General features: G+C 29.1%; 1 protein-coding gene across 4 annotated transcripts; it reads right to left on the bottom strand.

The window, feature by feature from the left end:
- Positions 1-210: 210 nt before the first annotated feature.
- LOC111282637 (MADS-box protein SVP-like) lies at positions 211-9,812 on the bottom strand. Of its 4 annotated transcripts, XM_089761078.1 has the most exons (10): positions 9,551-9,812; positions 9,234-9,291; positions 8,585-8,776; positions 3,074-3,155; positions 2,313-2,374; positions 2,134-2,233; positions 1,947-1,988; positions 1,515-1,556; positions 1,305-1,438; positions 211-718 (listed from the first exon to the last, which is right to left on the bottom strand). In XM_089761078.1, exons 3-10 carry the CDS (start codon positions 8,764-8,766, stop codon positions 700-702), a joined length of 663 nt encoding a protein of 220 aa, XP_089617204.1. In that variant the 5' UTR covers positions 8,767-8,776; positions 9,234-9,291; positions 9,551-9,812; the 3' UTR covers positions 211-699. The 4 variants fall into 4 exon arrangements, with proteins under 4 accessions (XP_089617204.1, XP_089617203.1, XP_089617201.1 ...); XM_089761077.1 differs by lacking the exon at positions 9,234-9,291; XM_089761075.1 differs by lacking the exon at positions 9,551-9,812 and having other exon boundaries at positions 9,234-9,516.
- Positions 9,813-15,342: the final 5,530 nt, after the last annotated feature.

Raw genomic sequence — 15,342 nt, 5'->3', positions numbered from 1 at the left:
ATGCAAACAATTTGACCACATTGAAAAATCTGGTGCTCTTTTATGATCTCCAGATGAACATCAGGAATTTAATCCATCTTGTCTTCGCCAGGAATTTGATCTGTCGCATAGGACATTCAAAATCAAACCATTTGAGTCGCAGAGCTTGCAGTGTTTGCACTTTACTGCTCATTTGCTCATGATCACTGCTACAAACTACAAACCACAAAGTTACAAACATGGCAGTGGATTTCAAATACATCTATAATTTACAACCCAATCTTTTGAACTAACCGGATGTAAAAAGTCTTAAGTTTCTTCTCAAGATTTAATTCCATTCTCCAGGAATAAGGCTAATATTTAACATTCTTTCGTTGAGCTCCAGTGTGCTGGAATTTGCCAATACTGTATATGCAGCCTTTTCCAACACTTACAACCCTACTTTTAATGGAGATCATCAAATGACTCGTATATTTATACACTTAACTAGGCATGCAAACCCCACTTTTATTGTAATAAACTTTTTCCAAAAACAAATTACTGACTCATCAATAAACTTAATTGACTGCTATAAATTGGTTATCTTGAGCCTATAGAAATATAAAAACATTATACACACACGGGCCATGTTCTATATTTACACTGAGACACGCCTTCAAAGAAAAGATTATGCAAGGTGACGATCACTTCTTGACAGCATCCCCTCTAACCTTTCAACAGTCATTCGGGGAAAGGTAACCTGAAAGAAGGCATTCAAAAACACACTTAGGTAAAGCTACGGCAGAAAGAGAAGCAATTAAGTCTTTGCAGTACCATGTACCAATATTGTAAAGCAACTCCAATCTTTTAGCTTTACACAGAAAATTAGCTATCAATCTATCAAAGTGGTAAGTTCATGGAACTCTGGATCCATTATTTGAGCTATCGGATTGCTAGCAATGGAGCCATACACTATGTAAGAGTAAGGCTCCTAAAATCTGATTTTCCAAGAATAATGTCCTTTGGGCGAATACCTACTATGCTCTCCGCTGACACAGGAAACTCATTTTTAATCAAGTCGAAAATCTGAAATTTAGGTTGAAGGCTGTTTCTTTACTCAAACTTCGTGTGAAGCCAATTTAGTTGCTAATATGCTCGCCAAATCAAAGAATTATCGGTCCAATGATCTTGTAGCTTGGCTGCAACAGTCTAGGGCCATTTTGTTTTTTATCCGGTTATGACCTCGTTCATTATAATAAAATAATTCTATCCTTGCCTTTCAAAACAAATTATCTAAAATTATAGTCTATAGATGCATTTATATTTAGTAATGTTACATGACTTACCCCAACCTAAGGGAAATGTCAGAGCTATTATAGCCTTTAGAAGAATCTGTGGAGCTCCGGATATTGGTAGTTAACTCTGATGGTTGGCCTTGCTGAGCTACAACTGCTTGGACCTCATGAGGAAAATACTCCATCTACAAGAATTAAATTTGCTGTCAAATGAAAGAAGGAATCAATTAAGAAAGTTTTTGAAATATTGAGTTCACTCACTTGCTGTTTCAATTGCTGGTTTGCTTCCATCAATTCAGCTCCCTTCACATTCAACAAGGATAAAGAACTAAGTACTAGATTAATTGTCCAAGGAAAGAAAGAAAGAAATATAGAGAATAAGTAGATCCGAAGACATCACCACTTCCATTCCACTATTGCCTAAGATATCACCAGAACTTATTTTAAATCTTTCTTCACATGTTAATTTCTACAAATTTCTTTTTTGACATAATGGAATTAAGTTAAATTATAAATCAAGCAACCTATGAAAACAAACAACATTAACCAAAGAAATCTTCAATTGGGAAATTAAGCTGCAAAATTGTCATGTTCCATATTTGATCATATCATCCAGCAGCACTAACTTATTCCTTTTAACTATGAAAGTTGTACAAATCCTATCAGCTGTTGCAAGTTGACTATGTATATCACCTTCCTCTTGAGGGTGCTGATTTCTCTGAAAAATCGCTCATCCTGAAACACAAAAGTTTCATCAACAGTTAGATCACAAGCTGCAAAAGTTTTCACATGACAATATAGCATTCATTAACTGAGTGTGAAAAAATGGCATAGAAAGGGAGGATGAGGGGTGAGTTGGAGGAGATGGGACTTCAAAAACCTTTGTTTTCGTAACTCGGCTCAGGCCTCCTTCGAGTAATTTCTCTAGGTGTTTTAATTCTTCTAAGTCTAACCCTTGGAGGTCCTCCCCCCTCAGCTGTCTATCGATGAAAGGATCTCACAACATCATCATGGAAGCTCATATATCACAATAAGAAAACAGCAAATATTCAGATTTACCTAAGTTCTTGGGTCTTTTCAGCTATTTCCTTGCTCAACACGGCATATGTGCTACTCTCAAGCTAAGACAAAACAAAAGAGCAGCTTCTTCAGCATAAATGGTTTTCATTTTCCAAGAAAATAGGGATAAAAAAAAAATGTGGTTCTATAGCAGGCATTTTCAAGGACACTAAATTTAAATTGGAATGTGCTGCAGGAAGTTGCATTTTCAAGGACTAAAACTCCTATTCGGTCTAATTTTTCATGCAGTACAGTACTTTTATACAAGTTCAAAGTTAAAATGTTAACATTCTAATTTCACACAATATTAAACACTGTCATCAAGACTGCAATTTCTTGTGATAAATTGTTCATATATATGGTTGAAACTTAAAACAAGGTCAATATCAATTAGGAACCTCAACCGAGTATCTTGGTAAAATTAATGACTTAAAAACTAGTAGATGAGTACAACAACGTGTACGTTTAGAATGGTAATATCGGATAGGAAAATCCAAGAAAAAAAAAACCTCTTGGAAAAGAACATATTTATTGTTCTTCAGAGAAGCTGTATTGAACAGTTATTAATGCTGTTTACTGTTTGAATATCGACAATAGTATAAAATTGCAGGCAGTGACAGATGAACTTCTCAAAACAAAAAAAAATGTGCTTAATCCACCTAATTGATACATTTGAATTACATTAACCTTGTAGCAACCTTCATTGTATGTGTAACATACAAACAATCACCCAAAAAGTATAAAAGTTGGACTATTGTAACCTGCAGCTCAGGATATGGAATGTGGTCCAATCTGCCAACCTTTTCTGACTGCAGATTGCGCCTTTCAATCACCTGCCCGATACTTGAGATAACAACAGAATGACACTGAGTCACTAGTAGAACTACCTTAACGTATGACCCACAAAAAAAAAGAAAAAAAGCAGATGATGACATGATGTAATATTTGATCCACAATAAAGTTTAAGGAGCATATACCATCGGAATTGAGGGATGAATCTTTGATATAATGCAATCAAAGTAGGGTAATGTAAGAAGCAATTTCTCAGTATTTTTCTAACCATATATAATATGGAAAGGTAGGCCCTATGTTTGCAAAGGTAGTCTTCTTTTGCTATAATTCAGGGTTGTTCTAGGGTTTCTTGCCAGTAACAAATATAAGTGCCATATAGTCATCTTAGACAAGTATGTATGGACTTCTGAAATAGAGATGGTGGATATAAAATAGATATAGAGAGGCTATTACAATATGCTATGGAGTTAAAGATATATAAATGTTAAAAAAGTGAACTAAGCCCACCATAAACTCCTTTTAGTAGCATAGGTTTATTAATGGTAGAAAATCTGCCTTGTCAATTTATCTTTATTCTTATGGCCTTAGCTATCTGCTTATCAAAGTTACTGTTTCTCCCCCATTATTTATTTTGCCTCTTATCTCTTCTATTCCATGATGTCTTAGAAATGCACGTATGGCAGTTGTTCACATATTTTTTATGATTAATGATCTCTTCTTCTTCTTTTTTATAATTAATGATCTCTGTTGTTTCTTATTGATGTTTACACTTCTCCATTGCCCATGGGCTTGAAATCTCTCATTGTTCAAAATGCATGAAGTGATGGACATCTAAACTATTCTATATCAATTAACAAACAACCACATAAAAAAAAAAAAAAAAAAGTAGTCATAAACTATGTTACTCGAGAATGAGTCTTGAGTCCGACTATATGTCCATACTGGTACGTTCATTTTTTTAAAGTTTTTTCATATATTAAGAAGAGTAAAACCATATTTGTTGAATATGTATAGTACACATACTTCAAGAAAAATAAAGCCAGAGCTCCATTGATACTAAAAGAAGATTGCCCTTGTGAATAAGAAAGAAGTGGATGGTTACATACATTGCCAAGGCATGAGGTATACTTTGTAAGTGAATGTATTAATGTGTATTAATAATTCTTAATTCTTATAAACTTAGGGATACCTAACATAGATTTCTCTACCGTGTATGGCCCCATGAGATTGTATTTTGTTTTATCCATGTCCCATTTTATAGTCTCATATTGGTTGGCCATTTAATTTTTAATTTCATATTGGTTGGCCATTTTATAGTCTCATATTCACACTTAAACATTTCACTTAAAATTTGTGCAGAGTTGTATTAGTTGGTCCACTAAGCATTACTTCACCAATGTTCTAAGAAGCTAAGTTTATAGAGCAATTTGGTTTCCAACATAGTGATTTCTTCAAATTATTCATTTATGGGTTTGAGTAAGTTGACAATGTTTATTTATTATCTCTCAAATTTAGAATCTCAACCTGAGCAAAACTCATTTTGAGACAATAAATAATGTTTCAATATAGCCAAGTACCTTTAAATTAATTCCAAGAATGATGTTAGTCTGATTTACAGTGTATCTATATTGTTGGACTAGACGTATAATGTTAGTAAGTTTTAGGGTTTTACATTTAAGAAATTTGGGAATAATGGGAAAAGATCACGTTTACATATAAGAGGATCCTTGAGGCTGGTTTTGACATAGAAATTTTAAACACATGAATCTACTACACAAAATTTGAACGGTAAACAATTAAGGGAAAGGTATCAAAGCTACCATTAACAGGCCTTTTTTTTTTTTTCTTTTTTGATCTTTTTAAGGAAAGGTATGGTTAACTATTGAGGTATGAAAATGTTTCACTGTCATGATTTTAATTATAGTTTATGCAATAAGTTCATATTAAGGCTCCATTTTCTGATGTCTCTCTGATCCAATGCAAGAGTACTAAAAAAATGAGTTTATATTTGATACACTGATAATGTATATATTTAATAGAATTTATATTTAATACACTGTTAATGTATAAATTCTATATACTGTCAATGAATCAGATGATGACAATTCATTAATGAGATGAATCAGATGATAACACCTCATTAACGAGTAAGTTATTTTAATTAGTAAAATTTAAAATTTAAAAACCCGTGAAGATAAATATCAATTAATCATGTATTTAATTAAACAAAAAAATTATCTAAGAAATTAAAGATTTTTTATGTTGAACTTTCCTTTTCTTCAATCTTTCAATTGTAGAGAAAATTGAAAAAAAGAAAAAAATTTATTAATAAAAATGGGATTTTTATGTTGAATATTGTTGGATTTCATAAGAAACTTTCAAAAAGCTTAAAATATCATTGAAAAACATTACCATATCTTTCATGTTTTAACAAAAGCCTTCTAATATCAATAATTTTTTTTCTTGAAATGCATGTCACCATTAATGTCACAAAGGTTCAAATTCATATTTCGATATTTCTTTGTCAATAAAGAGCACGAGAGGTTAGGTGAACAAAACCTTAATCTGACTAAGCAATTTTAGAAATCCATAGCTCAATACTTAAAAAAAAATCAGAAACCTATAGCTCAAATTTGTAAAAGTTTTGCTAGAAAACACTCAAACCCCAATATGACAAACGCGAAAAAGAAATGAATAATCATTTAATTTGAAAATACTTTCAAAATTGCTTGCATCTAATAATGGTGTTTCTCAACTATCTACAAAGCCTAATACATAAATCCCAATTTCATTAGAATTTTCAATTCATTTTTTTCTTTTCTTTTGTTTGTTAAAAGATACAAGGTAGAGTTAAAAAATCTTTTAAGTAATTAAATGCTAATTTATTGACATTTATCCTTAACAGCTTTTAAATTTTCAACTTTACTTATCAATAAAGTATCAATTCATGATTGATTGATAATGTATAAAATGTATACACTTATAGTGTATCAAATATAAACCTTAAAACTATTCACACATTTACAAAAGCATCTCTTATAACCTTCAATTAGTCTTAGAGCATAGTTGCTAACTTTATATACCCTTTTGTTTTTTAATAATTAAACAAAACCAGCTTTGAATATCCTCTTTGGATGCTTAATAAATTAAGGCTAGTTAAAAAGAAAAAAAGGAGATTTTTTCCTAATAAATTTTCCTTCTTGTTCAAGAAAAGATATTGTCAGATTCACATCTCCTACAACTTTTTTCACATGACAATTAATTCTATTGTATTTAGGATATATTTGGTACATGGGATTATGATAAGATATGATAAGATAATATTTGAATAGGATTAGATTAAATAATGTCATATTATCTTGTGTTAGATGTATGTAAGGATTACGATAGAATAATTTATTTATCGGTCAAAATTATTCTTTCTTAAAGCTTATATAATTTAAATTATTAATGTAATTTTTAAAGGTATAATAGCACATGTAAATTCAATCTCATAGATTAAAAATAATCCTCTCCATTTTGAGAAGATTGAATCATTCTACACCAAGGATTGAATCATTCTATATCAAGAGGATGATTAATTCTCTTTGTAATCCTATCCTTTTTTTAGTTACAAGTCAAATATAATATAAGATGATTAGTTAGGAAAATGAGTTTAAGTGTAGAGAAACTCAAGCGAAAATTGTTTATCTCTATCCTACTTAGAGTTACTTGGGAAGCATATCTATACATGATATGAAAGGAAAGCAATCAAAGGCAATTTAACAATGTAGAATGTGCAAGGGAGCAGACTGTGAAATAGATCAAGGATATGGTTCAATTTCAATTGTGGGGATTACACAATATTGCATTTGATGAGGTTAACAAAACGTTATGTGAGAGGGATCTAAAAAGAGAAAATTTTGTAGTATAATTTTGAAGTACCTATAATATTTGTACGGTTCATTGGTAGCAGTGAATTCCCTGCTTATGAGATAATAAAATTACAAATTATTCAATAAAACTAATATAAAATGATTATCATCCTATGTGCCAAACATGATCTTAAATTTATTTTTCTTTGTTAAGGTAAGGAATTTAAATTAAGAGAAAAGGGAGGAACAAAGAGATAGCATCAATCAATCATTAGATCTTGATTATCCATACCACATGAGATCCATTTGAAACTGATCATATATGCAATAACACGGACTCAGCATTTGTAAGCGAACAAGATTTTATAAAAGTATAAAAATTTTTAAATATTTTTTATTTCTAACATTATACATATATTTACATGCATACATCCTAATTTGCTAGGATTAAGTACTTCTCTTGAGAAAGGTTAAAAAGGGGAGCCAATATTGATGACTGATAAAGCAACAGCTTGTGCTTAATTTTTGTGCATGGCTATAACACTGATTATTCATATAAGATCTGACAATTGGCATGCATGTATTAGTTGTGGTGATATACATGATCTAGCTGATTTTTAGATTATGCAACATAAAAAAAAAGATTTGTTCATTATCCAATTAATTCAATAGTACAATATCAAAATCAAGAACATAAACTAGCTAGTTAATTATAATTCACAAAACATTTTAGAATAACTCCAACTATTTCTCCACAGTTTTAAACTACTATGTTTAGAAATATTTATATTAACATTAATAATACATTAGATATTGAAGATTTCTCTCTAAACGGTACTTAACAATTACATCAACCCGTAAGTATCCTTAATACACTTGCTAACAAGACATTTCAGTTTTGCTCAGTAGAAAGGATGGAAAAGGATAAAAATGAAACTTTTGTTAATCTAATGGTTAAGTTATAAAGTAGAAAAATAATTATGAATCTTAACCTTTGAATTAACAAGTTTTTCACATGTACTTATATTTATATTGCGGATTTTTGGTCATTTGATAGGAGCCCTATATTTTATGAGCATTTCTTAAGAAATTAAGGTGTCAATGAACATGGCTAGGAAGTTCATGATGATAAAATACATTCACCTTTCAGCTTAAAAAGAAAGATGAAAAGGTCAAATATCAATGCTATCTTCTGGTTGCACCACCAAACATGTACAAGAAAACACCATCTACCTAGGCAGTAGATCAGTCATAAAATATGGCTTGAACAAGATTCAGGAAAGTAGGAACTAGCATCAATAGATATCAGATTTTCAACTGAAAACTATCGCCTCTCACCCTAAGACCCCCCAACTTCAGACATAAATCATTAAAGAAAATTTTTTTAATAGAAATATAACATTGTAGTACATTCAGTCATTATGAAATAATACTTTTACGCAGTTCTCTCGATTCAAAAGATCTTCTTTCAAAGACCTTGTCACTTCCTCTCACACTCACCCACGCACATTCAACACATTAAATCTACCAGGAGGCAGAGATTCTTATAAATAAAACCAGCAGAGATGGAGCAAGATTCAAGGCAAAGCATAAGCATATATGAGTGAAGGGAGAAGGGAAAGCAACCTTGTGCTGGAGTATTCAAACAGCTTTCCAGTGGTTGAAAATACTAGAAGAGCTATTTCAGCATCGCAAAGAGTGGAGAGTTCTTGAGCTTTCTTGAAAAGGCCTCTTCTCCTCTTTGAGAAAGTCACCTGCCTCGCGGCAGTGTTGTCAATCTTCTGGATCGGAATTTTCTTTCTTGTCATTATCTTCCAGCTGGGAAAATTTTATCAAAACTCTTCAAAAAAAATCAAACCAAAGTACCAAGGAAACAAAGACAAAAAATATATTCTAGGGAAAGAATCAAAGAAACAGTAGAGGAGAAAGAGGGATGAGGGGTATTCAAAGGGAAAATAATTAGATGGGTTGCCGTCAAGAAGACTAAAATTTAATCTAAAACATCAGAATCCGAATGAACAGCTGATCACAAAAGAAATGCTAAACTCCTGGGTAATAACTAAGATACCGACAACTATATCTATATCTAGAGAAAGACAAAGAGGCAAAGATACATATTGAGAAAATCAAACGTTGTTGAGAAGCAAAAATCCTAACATTAACCCTCCAGGAACAGTAATAAAAAAAGTACTACCTTGTTTTGAAGCACATAGAAACACAAAACAAAAATGGGTGTTGAGTTACAAGAAATCAAACCAAAAACAATAGTACTCACCTCAAATCAAGCAAAATACAAGAGAGAAGCAAGTCATGTGAGCACTGAGAAAATGTTTCTGCATATGGAAAATGTATAGAAGGGAATCTTGGATGTAAATAGCAAAGATAAGAAAAGAAGGAAGATGAGCTAGCTGCAGTGATTTTTTTCCAAATTAAGCAACCATAATCAGAGACTTTATGCAAACTAATACTACTAAAAAAAGAAAAGGACATCAGGAAGGAACCAGTAAAACCAACCCTAGGAAAGCAGAAGCATACAGTTGCCAAAGAGAGAAAAGAAAAGAAAAAAGGAATGAAGAACAAAGAAAAACCTACCAATCCAAGATCATTTAGTAAGGACAATAAGACAGAGGGGGAGGATTGGTCAGATTTTATGGCTTTCACATATTCATCTGCTTTTAAATTTTTTATTTTTTTGGCTGTATTTTGAGTGTTGGTGACACCTGACAGAGAACCAAATGCAAAGCCACCAATCGTTTTCAGAGGGAGAGAGAGAGAAAAAAAATGGAAAGAAAGAGAAGAAAGTGAAGAAGGAATGATATAGAAAAGATTCCTTTTATGTCCCAAACAAGAAGGGGCTAAGCTTTGCAATCTGGTGATAAAAAAAGTAATAGTAATTATTTTTAGTATTTTATTTATATATGGTGGAGTTTTGCTTAACCGTACGGATGGACCATGGTGGATACTTGTAAGAAATTGTGACTCATTAAAACCCTCGTACCAGTCATGTCTTCTACCCTTTCAACTCGGTTTCATTATTACTGCTCCTATTATGTATTTTAGCCATTACTAAGGTAATGGTAATGTGAAGTTGTGAACGGATAACGTAATGTTGAAATTGGTCAATTACCTATTTCTTTCTCGACTATTTTTGAAGTTGGTTTTGGTTTTTTGTTTTAAACCCAATTATGTTTTATTTGAAAGTTTAAGGGTTTCTTTTGCCATGTTCTATGTTTTTTTATTCACTAGGGATTAAGTCAGTTGATAAAAAAAATATTATTTGTCAATTAAGATTTGATCGTTATGAAAATACTTTGAGAATCTACATACATAAGCTTGATGTGTGAAGATGTACTTTTCAAATTATTCTAAAAAAATTAGATTTAAGTAAAATTTAAAAATATCTCTAAACGTATTAAAAAATTATTTATTCTTTACATACATTTTTTTTTTTACTTTTGATGTAAAGTACTAAAATTAATAAATAAAAAATTAAACTTGTAATTATTCAAACTAAAGTGAATGATGAAAAAATAACATAGCAATTGGATATAGGGTTGGCAACAGTTTTGATCAAAATGGATTTTGAATTTTTGTTCGTTTCGAATTTGATTTAATTTTATAATTATAAGCTTGAATTCGATTTGATTTGAAATTTTTTTTTATATTCGAATCCGATCCTATTCAATTCGAAATTAATAAATTATTATTTTTAAAATATAAAATATTATATAATTATATATAAATTAAAAATTAAAAATAATATTTATATAATATCAATTTGGATCAAATCAAATTTGTCTAAAATTATATTCAATTCGAACTCGATTTTCAAAAAAAAAATAAATAAATCTAATAAGGTAGGGTTGGGTCAAAACCCATCGGGAGCAGGTTGAATTGTCAACCTTGATCGGATAAAATCCATAGTATAGTAAAAATTCTGTCCTATTTTTATGAAAAAATGATAAAAATTCCATTTTGTATCATAAGTTTCTTTCTTTTTTTTTTTTTAGTTTGCTCTGCCCATGAGACAATATTTGAACTATAAGCAAAGTTTTTTTTTTTTTTTTTGAAATATCGTTAAGTTACACAATGAATTAAACAAAGCCTCCATGGTATGGGTGAGTTAATTCAATGCGTTCATGAATGCCAAAAGTGGCAAAATTTAAGTGGCATTGGATGTAAAAAATTAAATTCGAATAATGCTTTTTTTATGACCAATAATAATTTAATATGGGTTCGAATAGATATTGATGAATTCTTCTTATGGTAATTTGATTTTTTTTCAGCAATATCTATATAATGATTGATATAATGTTAAATTTTTAATTTTGATGATCATAATTTAAATATATAAATTTTATATTTTTCAATTTTCACAAATATAATTCCTGCAATTACAAATTAAAGAGTAACAATGGCATGCAATAACACAAAACCACTGATCACATGGATTTAATCTCATCAAAATAATTATAGATTCTTTATGAGTTATTTAGAAACTTTGATACAATTAATTATAGGATTAATTTATTTCATAAAAAATTAGATGATTTATGGTTGTAATATTATATATACAATCCAAAAGAATTTTTTAAATAAAAAGGAATATGTATTTCTCAAAATAATACAAGTTTTACTCCATGTTTCGATTTAATCAATAAATTAATTAACTGTTGATCATTTAGGCTCATTTGATAAACGGTGAGATTGAATTCGGTGAGATTAAAAATAATAATAATTATTATTATAATTGTGATTGAAAAAAAGTAATGTAATTGAAATTAAAAAAATTTATACTTAATTAATATTATTAGAGTTAATATTTGAATTTAACCGATGATACGATAAACTTAATTACACTGCAGTTATTATAGAATCCAAACTAAAACTGAATCACATTGAAGATATTTTGAGAGTTTTGATATCATCTACATGAAAGTTATCATAAAATTTAACATGATATTTTTTTGCCTTAAAATTTGACATGATTTAATCATAATTTTTAAATTTTAATTGAAATTCAATCAAAGAAAAACATATTCCACCCATAAATATATATATAAATATATAAATATATATATACATTTTTGAAAATATTTAATTGCAAAAAGGTGTAAATATATAGTCTAACCCTCATTTTTGGTATTTTTTATTTGGATTTTTCATTGATTAAAAATACAAATTCGGTTCTATATTTGGCCAAACGAAACCAATTATGAAGTTTAATTCTATGGGATAATTGATTTTACATTTTCCATATCCTGCCAAGCCCTACCACATTGCACCTGGACAAATATGTGAATGATTTTTTTCTTCCAGTACAATTTTGTTCATCATTAGTCATAAATATCTGTCTGTATTTTTGTTTCTTCAAGGAAAGTGGATTTTTTTATTAGAGTGGTAATAAAATAAAATCTGTATCAACTAAATTAATAAATATTTTAAACAATTAAACATAACAAAATTTTTTATTCTAAATTAATTTTAAATTTGTTATACTTAAATCAATCGGTCAACATATCGTGAGTCATTCAATTAATATGTGTCCAAATTATTATATCATTTATTTTAAGGGATGACTTGTCACTTATTAAAAAAATATCCGATCGAGATCCTACCAATAATTTATCAAAGTCATCGCTTTGAAATTAATCAATGAGTCATCAATTTATCTTAAATCATTAAATGATATCTCAAAATTATTAAATATAATTTATGTTTATTTAAGATAATTAAATATAATTTTTATTTATTCACGTTAACTCTTTTTAAATTTCACATAAATATCTTTTTAATTATCAATCGTGTATCAATTAAATTAGATCATCCTTCTTTATTTCATACAACATATAAAAAAAACCACATACACAAAAAAAAAAAAAAAATTTAAATCTCTCTAGATTCTCCCACACATTTCATCATTTGTCCATCTTCCTTATCTTATTTTTTAATCTTATCTTAGATATTACATTAACTTAAGCATCAAAACATATATCAAAATGATAACTTCAGAATCCCTGACTGTCCTTTCTGGTGAGGTTACATCTACCTTTCCCTTCAACCTTATTTACTTTCTCTCTACCAAGACACAAAAAATACACTATCAACAAAATTGAATATAAATTCTAAAATTTAGACATTCAAAGAAATTTCACATTGATTAAAATTTGAATATCTTTGTTATATTTATATATTCATAATGGCTAAAAATTAATTAATACGAAAAGTTTTATCATTATTTAGAAAAAAAAAACTATAATTTCTTTTTTTTCAGGTAACACTGACAATGCGAAGAAGATTCCTTTCTGAAATTTGTAGCTTTGGTATTATGGTTGAGCCCAGGCGAGCCATATTTTGAACATTGGCATTGACATCGAATGGACCTTAGGATGATGACTTAGGCCTTTGTCAGTTTTAACTTTGAAGAGTGGGCTGATGGGTCATGTTTTCTGTCACTATGATTTATGAATTTGCAATTTCGTACTTGTTTTTCTTCAAAGGTGGTTTTATTAAACCACCATCTCTTTTTATTTTAAAATATTTTAAAATAAAATAAATTAATTGCTTTTTTCATTTTAATTTTAAAATTTTAAAATTTATATTTTTAATAAATTATATAACTTACTAAATATACATTTTTCATAAATTATATGATTTACTAGATATGCATTAAGTTTGAGAAAAAAAAAATCAATTGAGAAAAATATATTTTATAAAAAATTTTATAGATATGAAAATCTAAAATTTTTTAAAATTTTTTGGAAAGATTTCAAGAGAAAAAAGAAAGAGTAATTATGTAACTTTATTTAAAATGATTTAAAAAAAAGGGCGTGAAGAGTAAAAAATGAAGTGTGAATAAAATTCCATTCTTCAAACCTTGTACTACCGCTACTCGCAACTACTATCACTGTTATTTTACTTTGGCTGGTGAAATTAGATTAAGCGTATACACATGCAGTAAGGAGCGCTTACCATTTGCTGGCTTCCAACTTTCATGAAATCCAATCTGCGGGAACACAGGAGGAAAATGATCACTTGGATGCCAAGTTGTGGATGGAATAAGCTTTGGCTTGCAACAGTCCGAAACAAGATTATAAGATCTTTGGCTGGAAGTTGAATTATGGTGTATTGTCTGTTTTCATCAACTTGAATGTTTAAGATGTGGACACCATGAAGAAACGGTAATGCATGTGTGGTCAGAGACTGTGCTTCTGTGAAGGAAATCCAGAATCATGTTATGTTACAATAGACAGAGCATGGAAAAGTATGGATTATGTAGCTCAGCAACAAATGATCTCTCTGTTATTGGAAAACTGATGGAAGATGCTAGGCTGATGGGGACAATGTTTCAGTTTTTTAAGGCAGTTCATGTGGAACAGAATGCAAATGAAGCAGCACTCTCATTGGCCAAACATGCTTTGAGGCTAAGATCAACTATGTATTGGTTTGAAGAATATCCTTTATTAGTAAGAGAGTTAATTATACTTGGTTAAATTATTAAAAGAGTTCATAAAATTTATCATTCTAGTTAAATAAATCTCTGTATATAGAAAGCATCCAATGACATAGCCACATGTAGAGCACCGGGTCAATTGATCCCACTCAATTTTCAAAAATCTTAATTTAATATAGGTACTTTAGTAAATTTGTGTAACTTATTTATATTGATCCCACCAAAATTTTAAAAAAATCTTAAAATCTCTTATACCTATATTATATTATTTTTATATATGGTTATAAATTTTTTATTTCATACAATTTGACTAATAAATTAAAATGTAAAATGTGGTACGTTTCCAAGTATACTAGAAAAATCTTCCGGCAATGCCAAAGGTCACATATTAATTATTTGAATTTTTTTAAAAAAGGTAAGTGTATACATCAATTTCATTTAAAAATTTTAATTTAATCTTTTAATTAATAATTGATTATAAAATATCTATGTTATCTTAATTTTCCTTAAAAATAATAACTGACAGTATTTTAAACTATTATTATGATATTTTTCTTATTATTAATAGATGTTAAATGTTAATTGAAAATGAATAATTAAAAAATAATTATATGTTGAAAATAATATCTCATGATAGAAAAATGAATTGGACTTGAATTTTAATTTAATAAATTAGGTCATAGAATACATTTGGGTTGGTTTTAAATATAAACTAGTGAGGAACCCCGATTTCGCCCGGTGTGTTAAATTAATTTATATTATTTTATTTATCTAAAATAATTTAATATAAACTTATTAGATTAGTATTGTTAAGTGTAGAAAGGTCTCTTAAAATGATTGGAAATAGAAGGTTAATATAAAATTAAATGCAAAATGTTAGGTGTAAAAGTCACAAAGATCTTAAAAAGAGTAATTTAGGTACAAATGATTA

This window comes from Durio zibethinus, chromosome 5, assembly GCF_047325235.1.
Source record: "Durio zibethinus cultivar Kanyao isolate XHJ-2024 chromosome 5, ASM4732523v1, whole genome shotgun sequence".
In the NCBI taxonomy this organism is placed as follows: domain Eukaryota; kingdom Viridiplantae; phylum Streptophyta; class Magnoliopsida; order Malvales; family Malvaceae; genus Durio; species Durio zibethinus.
Note: the sequence above shows the minus strand (reverse complement) of the source record. Positions and strands in the feature narration are given on the sequence as shown.